This window comes from Chrysemys picta, chromosome 22, assembly GCF_011386835.1.
Source record: "Chrysemys picta bellii isolate R12L10 chromosome 22, ASM1138683v2, whole genome shotgun sequence".
Taxonomy (NCBI): domain Eukaryota; kingdom Metazoa; phylum Chordata; order Testudines; family Emydidae; genus Chrysemys; species Chrysemys picta.
The window spans coordinates 7,010,702-7,025,165 of NC_088812.1; the positions used below are offsets into that span (position 1 = coordinate 7,010,702).

The following is a 14,464-nucleotide window of genomic DNA, read 5'->3' on the forward strand; positions in this document are numbered from 1 at the left end:
GACTAGGAAGCAGGACTCCCGTGTTCTCTTTCCAGCTCTGCTGTGCCTCAGTTTCCCCACCTTTACATTGGGGACTAATGAGAGCCACAGAAGAGCCGGGTAACAGATTTATTATTCCGTCCTTTAGTAAAATGCAAACGAGAGCAAAACCAGGCCAGAGCATCTCTTCCAGTCCCGTCGGCCGGGCAAGGGAAGGGGCTGCCAGTTCTGGATCAATACAACGGCTTGAATAATTGACCGGCTGCTAACAGGGCAGGGAAGGAAGGTTTTTTTAGCCTATTGATTTTTAGCCTGACAGCGATCCTTTAAACAAGCAGCCGAGGATGACCATGGCCAGGCCGGGGCCAGAGGAAGGCTCAGGAGCCATCTTGGCCAACACACCTGGGGTTGAACCAGGGACCTCCCCAGCTAAAAGCAGCAGCTGCTGCAGCTTGAACTAGGGCACCAGGGCTCCCCTGTAGTACACCCTTGCTGGTGGGGTTTGCACACACAGCTACGGCCTGGGCCTTTCTCCCCATGGCCGGTTCCCGAGACAGAGCCGCAAACGGCAGATCCCCCAGCACGGCAGAGTTCTCACTCAGCTGGGCCCTGCGGGACAGAGTGAAACCACAACAACCGGGGATGTTCCCAGGGGACACGGCCGGTGCTGGCCACGCCACGGAGCAACCGCTGGGGAAGTGACTGTAAGAGCGTCCGCCCCATCCCCCAACCAGTGCAGGATCAGGGCCCCTATAGGGGAGGGTGCCCTATGGGGCGACGCAGCATCTGACCCATCCCCGACCCAGCTAGCACGGAACCAGGGGCTCCCAACAGGGAAGAGAGCACATGCCCCATCTGTCGCCTAGCATGGGATGGGGGCACCCTATAGGGGAGGGTGACCCTACAGGGGATGGGGGAACTAACCCATTCCCCCAGGTAGTGCATGTAGTGATCCTATAGGGGACGGAGCAGCTAACCCATCCTCCTCCCAGCTAGTACAGGATCCAGTCCCCTATAGGGAATTGTGACCCTATAAGGGATGGTGCATCTGACCTCCGCACCCTCCCCAGCTAGTGCAGGATCAGGGCCACCAGAGGGGATTTCACCTCGGTCTCTATCACTCAGGTAAACACATATCCGAGCAGCACAGAGTGCTGGATTCTGTTCTCACTTACAGCAGGGCTGGCTGGGGGTAACGGAGCAGGATCTCAGCCAGGGGCCAACGCATCTAGAGATACACCTGCGGGGTCAGTGTCCTTAGGGAAAGTGAGCTGTTCGGGGGTTCGGTGAGAGGGAGCAGCTGCACTGGGAACCTGGAAATATCTGGGGGGGAATAAAAGGAACCCCCATCTAATTCAGGGGACGGTAATCACCCAATGCTCTCTAGGGCCAGATCTCACAGCACCCACAGTTTTGCACCTGTCTGCTTTGTGGTCATGCCTGGGGTGGGGAGGCTGCAAGAGCCGGGGGGGGGAGAGGGGGGCGTCACACAGTCAGGTTCTGGGTCTGGATCCTCCGAACCAACCCGTACCAGAATGGGGGGAGGGATGGGAAGAGATGCAGGAGTTCCCGTGTGTGGATGGGCAAGGCCTGGCAGGGGGGCACAGGGACTGCAGAGAGAGGCGCCAAGGCAGATGGAGCTGAACTTGTAAGTAGAAATATGTGTGCGAGAGACATGGCCCAGCTGGCCAGGAAAGGCCTGTAGCTCCCTCCCCCACCCGCATCTCCCTCCCCCGGGCCAGACGCCAGCAGCGTTCCTCTGGCTTTACACAGATGGCGAGAGCAGAACCTGGCCCAGCCGGGGGCCTGCATGTGCCACCTGTATCATGGGGGTTGCCCCACACTCCCCTCCCACCATGGGGGGAGGCAGCTGTGCATGGAGCTACTTGTTTTCATCAACGGGTGCAGGGAGGTTGCATATCCCAGATGTGCAGGGGGCCCCCACAGGAATAGGCCCCACCCCCTTGCACATCTGGGACGTGCAGGGGAGATAGTAGGTTCAACACCCTCTTTTGCAGGCTCCAGATGTGCAGTGGCTCCAGAACCCCCTACGGTGACGCTGGAACAATTTGTCTAGCGGGGGTGCTGAGAGCCCTTGAACAAGACTGTAACCCTTGTATATAATAAAAACCACTTCAAGCCACGGGGCGCTGCTGCCCCCCACCCCCCACTCCAGCACCTCGTCTCCCTATGCGTGTTCCACCTCCCCCCTTGCAGATCCCAGATGGGGAGGGGTCCAACCGCCCTCCCGTTATAGATCCCAAATATGCAATGGTTCAAATCCCACCTCACCCCTCCCCTGGCAGGTCCCAGACAGGCTGGGGGCTGCCCCCTAGCGGCTGGGGACGAACTGCCCGCCGGCCGCCGCACTTACTTGAACGGAGTCGTTGGCCATCTCTGCCCCTCGCCTCCGCGGCTGCTTCCTCCTCTTCTCGGGAAGGCTGCTGCGGCTGTTCTCCAAGGGGGCCCCCCTCACAGCCGCCCCTCCATCCTCCTCCCCCACTCCAGGCTGCGGGGCGTGCACCGTGCGTGGAGCCCTCGCTGCAAGCCCCCAGGCTCTCGCGGCGGGACAGGCGGGGACCAAGGAAGAACGAGGCGCTCCCGGGGAACGTTCGATCCGGGGCGGCTCGCGCCGCTGCCGCTCCCGGGGAACGTTCTATCCGGGCGGCTCGCGCCGCTGCCGCTCCCGGGGAACGTTCGATCCGGGCGGCTCGCGCTGCAGCCGCCGCCCCCCTGCGCCCTGCTCTGTCCCTCCCTCCTTCTCTGGGTCCCTAACTTGCCGGGCTGGTCACATGACCAGTGTGGAGGGAGACGGGGGCGGGGGCTGGGAGGAGGCCGCCGGCTGCAGCAGGCGGCTCATGGGGGCGGGATCCCGAGGCCGGAGACTGCGGGGGTTGCAGCTGCCGCCCGGGGTCCCTTCCCTTCCTCTGCAGATTAAGGGATTACCGGCTCAGGCCCGGGAGAGCCCGAGCCACCCCCCCGCCGTGGCGGCATCGCCCGGGCTGCCTGCAGGAGGAGTCTGTCCGCCCCGCGCCAAGGCGTTGCACCGAGGGACGTTGCATGTCCTTATGAATGGGGGTGGTTCTTGGGGTGAGCAGGGGACGGTGTTCGGTGTATTGCATTGGCCCGCCCCTCCCCCACCGCAGCGACTTCCATTGCCCCGTGCCCCACAGCTGCTCTTTCCAGAGCGTGATGCTGCACTGACCCCAGATCGACCCAGCCCCCTCCTCAGAGCCCTGCCTATGACACACAAGTTGTGCAGCTCTGATTCCACCCCATAGAGGGCACCGGCGACCTATGTCCTAGTAGAGTTCAGTCAGTGATTCTCCACGTTTTTCCCCATACCCGAACTGTGTACCCCACCCATCCCCCCAGGAACTAAACCAGGAGCCCCCCCCTTCCCCTTTCTGATGCTCTCGACTCCCGCCCCCGAACACACACAGCAATCCAAGCCCTTGAAAGTTGAGAACCCCCGGGCTGGCTAGTTTCACTTGAACTCAAGGACAAAAGTTTGCAATTCCCACCAGAGAAGCCAGGCGAACAACTCAGCAAGTGTTCGCGCACAAATACAGCGGCTGGTTCTGTTCCAGAGCGAGCGCTGCAGTTGCCAAGTTAATGTAAATCCTTGAAATTTAGGTCAAAAAACCAAGGAGGAAGATTAACCCAATGGAAAGAGCGAGGGGATTCGGGGCGGCGTTTGAATGAAAAGAGCTTTGTTTGCGCTCCCCATCGGGCTGGCCAGAGGCAGGGGAAAGGAAAAGGAAATTGACGAGAAAGAGAAAGTGAAACTGACCCACTGCACTTCACAGCCCACAGAGGAGGTGGATTAACATAGATTCATAGATTCTAGGACTGGAAGGGACCTCGAGAGGTCATCGAGTCCAGTCCCCTGCCAGCATGGCAGGACCAAATACTGTCTAGACCATCCCTGATAGACATTTATCTAACCTACTCTTAAATATCTCCAGAGATGGAGATTCCACAACCTCCCTAGGCGATTTATTCCAGTATTTAACCACCCTGACAGTTAGGAACTTTTTCCTAATGTCCAACCTAAACCTCCCTTGCTGCAGTTTAAGCCCATTGCTTCTTGTTCTATCCTTAGAGGCTAAGGTGAACAAGTTTTCTCCCTCCTCCTTATGACACCCTTTTAAATACCTGAAAACTGCTATCATGTCCCCTCTCAGTCTTCTCTTTTCCAAACTAAACAAACCCAATTCTTTCAGCCTTTCTTCATAGATCATGTTCTCAAGACCTTTAATCATTCTTGTTGCTCTTCTCTGGACCCTCTCCAATTTCTCCACATCTTTTTTGAAATGCGGTGCCCAGAACTGGACACAATACTCCAGTTGAGGCCTAACCAGAGCAGAGTAGAGCGGAAGAATGACTTCTTGTGTCTTGCTCACAACACACCTGTTAATACATCCCAGAATCAAGTTTGCTTTTTTGCAACAGCATCACACTATTGATTCATATTTAGCTTGTGGTCCACTATAACCCCCAGATCCCTTTCTGCCGTACTCCTTCCTACACAGTCTCTTCCCATTCTGTATGTGTGAAACTGATTTTTTCTTCCTAAGTGGAGCACTTTGCATTTGTCTTTGTTAAACTTCATCCTGTTTAACTCAGACCATTTCTCCAATTTGTCCAGATCATTTTGAATTATGACCCTGTCCTCCAAAGCAGTTGCAATCCCTCCCAGTTTGGTATCATCCGCAAACTTAATAAGCGTACTTTCTATGCCAATATCTAAGTCGTTGATGAAGATATTGAACAGCACCGGTCCCAAAACAGACCCCTGCGGTACCCCACTTGTTATGCCTTTCCAGCAGGATTGGGAACCATTAATAACAACTCTCTGAGTACAGTTATCCAGCCAGTTATGCACCCACCTTATAGTAGCCCCATCTAAATTGTATTTGCCTAGTTTATCGATAAGAATATCATGCGAGACCGTATCAAATGCCTTACTAAAGTCTAGGTATACCACATCCACCGCTTCACCCTTATCCACAAGGCTTGTTATCCTATCAAAGAAAGCTATCAGATTGGTTTGACATGATTTGTTCTTCACAAATCCATGCTGGCTGTTCCCTATCACCTTACCACCTTCCAAGTGTTTGCAGATGATTTCCTTAATGACTTGCTCCATTATCTTCCCTGGTTCAGAAGTTAAACTAACTGGTCTGTAGTTTCCTGGGTTGTTTTTATTTCCCTTTTTATAGATGGGCACTATATTTGCCCTTTTCCAGTCTTCTGGAATCTCTCCCGTCTCCCATGATTTTCCAAAGATAATAGCTAGAGGCTCAGATACCTCCTCTATTAGCTCCTTGAGTATTCTAGGTTGCATTTCATCCGGCCCTGGTGACTTGCAGGCATCTAACTTTTCTAAGTGATTTTGAACTTGTTCTTTTTTTATTTGATCTGCTAAACCTACCCCCTTCCCATTAGCATTCACTCTGTTAGGCATTGCTTCAGACTTCTCGGTGAATACCGAAACAAAGAAGTCATTAAGCATCTCTGCCATTTCCAAGTTTCCTGTTACTGTTTCTCCCTCTTCACTAAGCAGTGGGCCTATGTAAAACAAGGGGGAGGGGGTGGTTTCAGAAGAACTGCCACACTGGGGCAGCCCACGGGTCTATCTAGCCAGGAGCTTGTCTCTGAGAGTCAACTGTGGAGGGGGGTAAAATTGCAGTGTGGATGTTCAGGCTGAGGCATGGAGACCCCCTGCTCTTCTGGGCACTGGGGAGGCCTCAGCGGGGCTGAGAAGAAAGGAGGGGAGGGAGTGATAACAGTCTACAAATATGTCCCAAGTTGTTATAAAGAGGGCGGTGGCCAGCTGTTCTCCATATGCACTGAATTAGGACAAGACATAATGGGTTTAATCTGCAGCAAGGGAGATTTAGGTTAGATATTAGGAAAAACTTCTTGTCTGTAAGGACGGTTCAGCACAGGACCAGGCAACTTCCGGAGGTCGTGGCATCCCCATCGCTGGAGGTTTTGAAGAATAGGTTGGACAAACCGGTCAGGGATGGGCTAGGGTTCCATGGTCCTGTCTCAGCAGGGGGGTGAACTAGTGACCCCTCAAGGTGCTTTCCAGACCGACATTTCTATGATTCGGTGAGTGAAATGGATGAGAGAGAACAGCATAAGTGGGTCGTGGGCCTGATCCTGGCTTTCCCAAGCAGGTCAGTATCATCATCCCTGTTTTACATATGGGGAAACTGAGGCACAGAGGGGTGATGGGACTTGCCCATGGTAGCTCAGCAGGAGAGCCAGGAATAGCACCCCAGAGTCCCATTCCAGTGCTCCATCTGCTAGGCCAATGGGATGCCCCAGGCAGGTGCACTGGAACAGGGAGGGCAAGGGGCCATGGCCCTCCCACGGTTGAAAGTGAACAAGCCTGGCCCGTCCATTTTTCATCATGGGCCTGACCCCTGCCCTCCTCCCCAAGGCCCCACCAGAAACTGGAGCCCGGCCCAGGTAACAGTGGCCTGGGCAGCTGTGGGTAGCCATGGACCCTTCATCTGTCCTGGGCAGGGGCCCCAGGAGGCGAGGACATGGGCTGGGGACTGTTCTTGGGGCTCCCCCACCATGGGAAGGTGGGAAGAAGAAGGGCGGGGACAGGGCCGTGGAGGGGGCATGGCTTCATGTGCCCCCCACCCCGACACACATTTTTAGGAAGAATCTGTTGCCCTTGGCCCCAGGTGCCTAATTATAAATATTTGCAGGATTGGGCCCGAAAAGACTTCAATGAGCTCTGAGGAAGCAACACGGTCTAGTGGGTAGAGCACTTGACTAGGAATTAGAAGTCCAGGATTCTCTTCTCAGCTCTGCTACTAACCTGCTGGGTGCCGTGGGGCTAGCCAGTTCACTGCCCTCTGCCTCGGGTTTCCCTCCCATCCCTTGTCTATTTAGGCCGGAAACTCTCTGAGGCCCGTGCTGTCTCATGCTATGTGTCTGTGCAGCTCCTGGCACAATGAGGCTATTGTCGTTAATTATACAGCTCCCGTGACCGTCGTGTGTGAGCGCCTCATAATTTTTAACATACTCCCTGGCAAGTAACTTTGTTAATGCAGAGTTCAGCCAAACTCCACCCTCTGAAAACCCAGGAATTGAGAGTTCATCCATTCCTAGATTCCAAGGCCAGAGGGAACCGTTGTGATCAACTGACCCCCTGTACAACGCAGGCCAGAAAACCTCCCCAAAGCAATTCCTTTGGAACGAGAAATCTTTAAAAAAAAAAAGTCATCTTGATTGTTGAATTGCCAGTGATGGAGGGTCCCCCATGCCCATAGAACCTTAACTCTGCGCCCTGGAGTGGGCCAGAATTCCCTGCCTCCTCTCCAACTGCATTCACTGAGCTGGGTGAAGCTGCACTGAAGAGTGGAGGGATTAGCTGGAGCCGCTTGGCAGAGCTGTGATTGTGATATGAGGAGAGCTGGGGGGTGTCTGAGCCCCACTCCGATGTGTGGGGCTGACTTATAACAACGTTTCCTCAGCTCTCGTCCCCTAACGCCCCTACTCTATTTGCGCTACATTGATGACATCATCATCTGGACCCATGGAAGAGAAGCCCTTGAGGAATTCCACCATGATTTCAACAATTTTCATCCCACCATCAACCTCAGCCTGGACCAGTCCACACAAGAGATCCACTTCCCGGACACTACGGTGCTAATAGGTGATGGTCACATAAACATCACCCTATATCGGAAACGTACTGACCGCTATACTTACCTACATGCCTCCAGCTTTCATCCAGACCACATCACACGATCCATTGTCTACAGCCAAGCTCTAAGATTTGCTCCAACCCTTCAGACAGAGATAAACACCTACAAGATCTCTATCAAGTGTTCTTACAACTACAATACCCACCTGCTGAAGTGAAGAAACAGATTGATAGAGCCAGAAGGGTACCCAGAAGTCACCTACTATAGGACAGGCCCAACAAAGAAAGTAGCAGAACGCCACTAGCCGTCACCTTCAGCCCCCAACTAAAACCTCTCCAGCGCATCATCAAGGATCTACAACCTATCCTGAAGGACGATCCCTCACTCTCACAGACCTTGGGAGACAGGCCAGTCCTTGCTTACAGACAGCCCCCCAACCTGAAGCAAATACTCACCAGCAACCACACAACAAAAACATTAACCCAGGAACTTATCCTTGCGACAAAGCCCGTTGCCAACTCTGTTCACATATCTATTCAAGGGACACAATCCTAGGACCTAATCACATCAGCCACGCCATCAGGGGCTCGTTCACCTGCACATCTACCAATGTGATACATGCCATCATGTGCCAGCAATGCCCCTCTGCCATGTACATTGGCCAAACCGGACAGTCTCTATGCAAAAGAATAAACGGACACAAATCAGACATCAAGAATTATAACATTCAAAAACCAGTCGGAGAACACGTCAACCTCCCTGGACACTCAATTACAGACCTAAAAGTGACAACTTCAACAAAAAAAATTCAAAAACAGACTCCAACAAGAAACAGCAGAACTGGAATTAATCTACAAACTGGACACCATTAAATTAGGCGTGAATAAAGACTGGGAGTGGATGAGTCATTACACAAACTACACCATTAAATTAGGCTTGAATAAAGACTGGGAGTGAATGAGTCATTACACAAACTAAAAAGTATTTCCCCTTGTTAATTTCCCCCCTACTGTTACTCACACCTTCTTGTCAACTGTTTGAAATAGGCCATCCTGATTATCACTACAAAAGTTTTTTTCTCATGCTGATAATAACCCAACTTAATCGATTAGTCTGTTAGAGTTGGTGCAACCCCCGTTTTTTCATGTTCTCTGTATATATAGCTATCTATCTTCTTACTGTAATTTCCACTGCATGCATCTGATGAAGTGGGCCGTAGCCCACGAAAGCTTATGCTCTAATAAATGTGTTAGTCTCTAAAGTGCCACAAGTACTCCTGTTCTTTTTGTGGATACAGACTAACACAGCTGCTACTCTGAAACCACCCCCATGTGTGAGATCAAAGGAAAGGGGCGCACATGCAGCATGAAGAAGCCAGAAAGCCCGGCTTTGGCCCAGAGTTCTGGAGGACACAGAGAGGCTAAGGGACTTGCAGACAGACATGCAGGGAGTCTGTAGGAAAGCAGGGAATTAAACCCATGGCCCCCACGTCCAAGGTCAGGCCCATAACCACTGGGCACAGCCAGGGTCTGTGCAGCACCCAGCGCAGTGGGGTCCTGATCTGACGTGGGGCAACTGCAATTCCAATGACACGCTGTAAACTGTCCGAAGCAGGGACTGGTTTTATGTCATGTCCGTACAGCCCCTGGCACCACGGGCCCAGTGAGGGCCACTTCAGGGTACAGCACAATCAGGATTAATACACGGATCCTAGCATTTCCCACTCTTCCTCTGCTCAGGTGCTATAAGCAACACAGGGGAGGGCAGTGGTGTAACCCACCTGCACAGCTTTCAAAGCGTCCCGCTAGCTCCCAGCACCAAGACATCAGAGCTGTACAAGCCATGGGGCGCCGTGCCAAGGGGAGGGGGGAGTGCCTCCACACAAAGGTGTTACAGCGACAGACAGTGCTCGCGGGCGTGTAGCCGCCCGCCGCAGCATGTTTCTGCCCAGCTGTGACGTGTCCCCTCGCTCTGGCTCCCGCTCTCATTTGTTCCATCTTCAGGTTTGGGCCTTTTTTCAAATGTCATTTGTTAGTGTGATTGTAGCCATGTATGGACTTACAGCATTCAGTGATCATCACCCATCCATCCCCAGGCATGCGCTGTTCTCTCCCCAGAGTATCTATCTGTCCATCCCCATGCACCCCCTCATCTAATCTATCTACCTATCTATCCCCATCCACCCTTTCTATCTATCCCCATCCACCCGTTCTATCCATCTATCCATCCCAATCCACCCCTTCTACCTACCTACCTACCTATCCATCTATCCCCATCCACCCCTCTTATCTATCTATCCCCATCCACCCCATCTATCTATCCCCATGCACCCCCTCATCTAATCTATCTACCTATCTATCCCCATCCACCCCCTCTATCTATCTATCCCCATCCACCCCTTCTATCTATCCCATCTCCTTGGTATCTAGGCACTACCATCAGAACACAGGTCTCCTGTGCAAAGCATCCCCGTCGATACCCGAGTTGTAACCTTTCCTAGCGCCGCAGCGCCCTCTGCTGGCCAATCCCCCATACCGCGGGACCCACCGTTTACGCCTTTTTCCCCCTAACCCACCGGGTTTCCTGGTTTATTTTGTTTAATTTCAGGGCAATGAGTGAGGTGCTGGGGGCTAAGGCCCTGCCCCCCTGCAGCGATGCTGGACGGGCGTGGAAATGGCTCTGGGCGAAGGTGGAACGCCCATCGGGGTGAGACCTGTGCTGTTTGGGGTACGTGTACCTGTTGGGTGCACGGTGGTTGTAGCCACGTTGGTCCCAAGATATCAGAGCCAAGGTGGGTGAGGTCACAGCGCCCAGCCGCCCACTACACCACTGTGGGGCATTGGGGCCAGCACTGCCAGCCAGGGGAGAGCGCCCCCTGCTGAGCCCCTACCCCACTGCCTGCAGCATAGCGCCCCCAGGTGCCGCACTGGAGACAGCATTGACAGGCCCCTCCTGATGTTGTACTTAAAGTACAGATCTGTCTCATCTTACCCTGGGGTTACGTTCCGCAGTCAGCGCCTAAAGCGAAAATCGCGTATAGTCAAAATTACATTGAGTGTAAGGGCGGGCGACATCGCCCGCACTACAGAAACAGTATTTAAATTGTTATTTTTCTCTTGTTTTGTTTTGTTCTGTTTTTACCGACCGTGTAAAGCTGAAATCGCACATGTTAAATGCGCCTAAGATGCGACAGACCTGTACTGCACAGGATCTTTTCGGGGGGAATAAGGCAAAACGCCACATTTATTAGTAATACATGTATCAATTAACACTGTATCATACGCATATGATATATTACACTCATGCACTCACATACACACACACAAGCACACTCCGTCTTGTTGTTGTTACCAATTAGTTGCTCCCCTTAACTTCACTGGCCAGGTGAGTTAGATAGGGGACGGGTGGAGCCGGGCTTCTGCTGATCCGGATCAATGCTCCCATGTTGACAAGACGAGACCCGGGGTCCTCTGCAAGACACCTCACATTTATAGCAGCTTCCCTCTCATGCAAATCTGTACCAGCTTCAAAATCCGTGTCTGTGTCCGTTGGTCCTTAGTGCTGCTTCCTTCTGGGTGTTGTCCCAATGCTGTTCAAAGAGGGTGTTTTCAAACCCCCAAGGCCGTCAATATGTCTGCTCTTCTTTAGTGAGCCCACTTGACAGGTTTTATTGTCCTTGGGCCTGGCTTCCATCCCCGCTCCAAGGGTTGCAGCTGTCTGGAGGTGCTGCCTTCCACGCCTTCCTCAGTCACACCTCCTTCATTCAACAGGGCAATCGATTGGGGTGGGGGGGGGAGAGATCTTATTCTACTCCTAGCAAAAAAAGACATTTTTCTTCTACTTTAACTATCCTTAGGGGAGATAATATTATACCAAGGCTTAACACAAAGTTTCTACATGAGGCTTTGATACAAAGTTTCCATACACCAAGGCTCATCAATACAAGGTTTCTATATGTGTATTTCATACAAAGTTCATGAAAACAGAGGTCACACATGGGTAAACCCACTACAAGGTTATATGAAGAGGCACAATGTAAAGTCATATGAAAATTATCAGAGATTTATCTACACTGAGCCCCCCACCCCACCGCCTGCAGCACATCACCCCCAGGTGCCGCACTGGGGCCAGCACTGACAGTTAGGGGAGAGCGCCCCCTGCTGAGCCCCCCCACCCTGCTCCCTTCAGCACAGCGCCCCCTAATGACAACATCCCTTCTCTGCAAACGTATTTAAAGCCTGATGACAGAGCCTTGTACCCCCTCACCACACATCCAGAACGAGGCCCGCCTAGGGCCTGGTAGAGTGGTATCATTGTCTGCTTCGTTTGATAACAAATCCCCCTGTTTACACATTGCCCAGCGCTCTGCCATATGCCCAGCATTCCTGCGTGGGGGGGAGCGTATGGGCTTCTGGCCCGGAGAGTTGCCAGCTGGGCTCCCACCCACGAGGCTGCAGCAAGGACACCATCCAACGCAGGCCTCTTGGGATCTACATTGCTCACGTAACGAGGGGGCGGAGAGAATCAGGGGCTCCTCTGTCAGCTCCACCCAGCTTGGGGGACTGCGTGGGGGCAGGGGAGGCGCTTTTCACTGAGATCCTAAAACATTTTCATGCATGTTCCTATTTCTGAGTCCAGTGCCATAGTGCAGTGCTGGGGGCGCTGTGCTGCAGGGAGCAGGGTGGAGGCTCAGTAGGGGGCGCTCTGCCCTGCAGTCGGTGCTGGCCCCAGGGTGTCAGTAGGGGGTGCTGCAGGGAGTGGGGAGCTGATGCTCTCCCTTGGCACTCACCAGTGACCCCATTGCCCTGGGTGATTATCCCGTAAACTGGCTGGGACTGGCTGGATGAGGCGTGCGCAGAGGTTCCTGGTCTTTGACTGGATGGGCGCAGATGTCGTAACAGTCCCCAGCAAATAGCGACGCTGCAGGGGCTTCTCTGCCTCTCGGGACCCAATTCTGCTGCAGAAAACCCACAGATCCTACAGCAGCGTTAATTGACCCCGGTGACATGGGACACCTGTCACTCCCACACCCTGTCCCTGCGCAGCCTCTCACTGCCTTGCTCTGTCATTGGCTTCACTCCACCGCCGCCTGATGGTGCATCTTGTAGCCAGCTTCACTGTCTCATGTCCGTGACTGTCCCAGCTCCCCCTTCTCTCTGCTGCAAACGGGGCTCCTGGCCAATGCAGGGAGTGTGCCCTGTAAACCAGTTAGCACCCCACTGTGGGGAGTGCTGCAGAGCAAGGGAGCAGCTGCAGATTGGTCCCGGCAGGGCAGGGAGAGAAAACAAACAAACAGACAAAAGATAGGTGAGCAGCAGGAGGAAAATGAGGAATTCTGTGGTGGAAACGCTCTGTCCTGTGGTATCTCGGAGAACAGCCCAATTCCACAGCTGTGCAGTCCGGGGCCTGTTTGAGATGAGTGTGGCATCATGCCTCACACCACTCGGCTAGAATTCTTCGAGGGGTCAGTACACATGTGGATAAGGGTGATCCAGTGGGTAAAGCGTGCTTGTGTAACACCCACAGACCCTGGTCGTCGGTGGGCGGGATTGAACTTGGGACCTCTAGAGCCAAATGCATGAGCCTCCACTGCATGAGCTAAAAGCCACATGGCACTAAGCTAAGGCTGTAGAGCAGACTCATTAATCTCTCTCTCTAAGGGCTTGTCTTCACTACCCGCCCGGATCGGCGGGCAGAAATCGATCTCTCGGGGATCGATTTATTGCGTCTCGTCAGGACGCGATAATCGATCCCCGAATCGATGCGCGTACTCCACCAGCCCAGGTCGGAGTAAGCGCCGTCGATGGGGGAGCTGCGGCGGTCGATTTGCCGCCGTCCTCACAGCAGGGTAAGTCGGATCAGATACGTCAAATTCAGCTACGCTATTCCCGTAGCTGAATTTGTGTATCTGAAATCGATCCCCCCCTGTAGTGTAGACGTAGCCTGAGTAAGGTCTCGGTGCCACTAGATGGGACAGAACCCAGGAGGTGTGTGGTTTACACTTGGACTTGCAGAAAGCCTTTGACAAGGTCCCTCAGCAAAGGTGCTTAAGCAAAGTAAGCTGTCATGTGATAAACAAGAGATGGTCTCATGAATTGGTAACTGGTTAAAAGACAGGAAACAAAGGGGAGGAATAAATGGTCAGTTTTCACAATGGAGAAGGGTAAATAGCAGGGTCCCCCAAGGGTCTGGGCCGGGACCAGCGCTGTTTAACAATTTCATTAAGGAGCTGGAAAAAGGGGTGAACAGTGAAGTGGCAGCTGGGAGATGATATAAAATTACTCAAAATGGTGAAGTCCAAGACTGACTGTGAAGAGCTACAAAAGGATCTCACAAAACTGGGTGACCGGGCAACAAAATGGCAGATGAAATTCAGTGTTGATCAGTGTAAAGTTACGCACATTGGAGAACGTAGTCCCCACTGTACATACAAAATGACGGGGTCTAAATTAGCTGTTACCACTCAAGAATGAGATCTTGGCGCCATCGTGGAGAGTTCTCTGAAAACATCCACTCAGTGTGCAGCGGCTGTCAAAAAAGCGAACAGAATGTTAGGAACCAATAGAAAAGGATAGAAAATAAGAGAGGAAATATCACAATGCCACTCTATAAATCCATGGTACACCCACACCTTGAATACCGAGTGCAGCTCTGGTCACCCCATCTCTGTATATTAGAACTGGAAAAGGTGCAGAGAAGGGCAACGAAAATGATCAGGGGGATGGAACAGCTTCCATATGAGGAGAGATTAAAAAGACTGGACTGTGTTCAGTGTAGAATAGAGCCGACCGGGTGGCGGGCTGGTGGGG

General features: G+C 52.9%; 1 protein-coding gene across 1 annotated transcript in view; it reads right to left on the reverse strand.

Annotated features, from left to right (window-relative positions):
* PKN1 (protein kinase N1) overlaps window positions 1-3,040 on the reverse strand; it is a 48,422-nt gene extending 45,382 nt beyond the window's left edge. Inside the window, exon 1 of the mRNA XM_024110029.3 lies at window positions 2,354-3,040. Within this exon, the coding sequence (XP_023965797.2) occupies window positions 2,354-2,374 (21 nt within the window). The 5' untranslated portion in view covers window positions 2,375-3,040. The remainder of the gene's footprint in view (window positions 1-2,353) is intronic.
* Window positions 3,041-14,464: the final 11,424 nt, after the last annotated feature.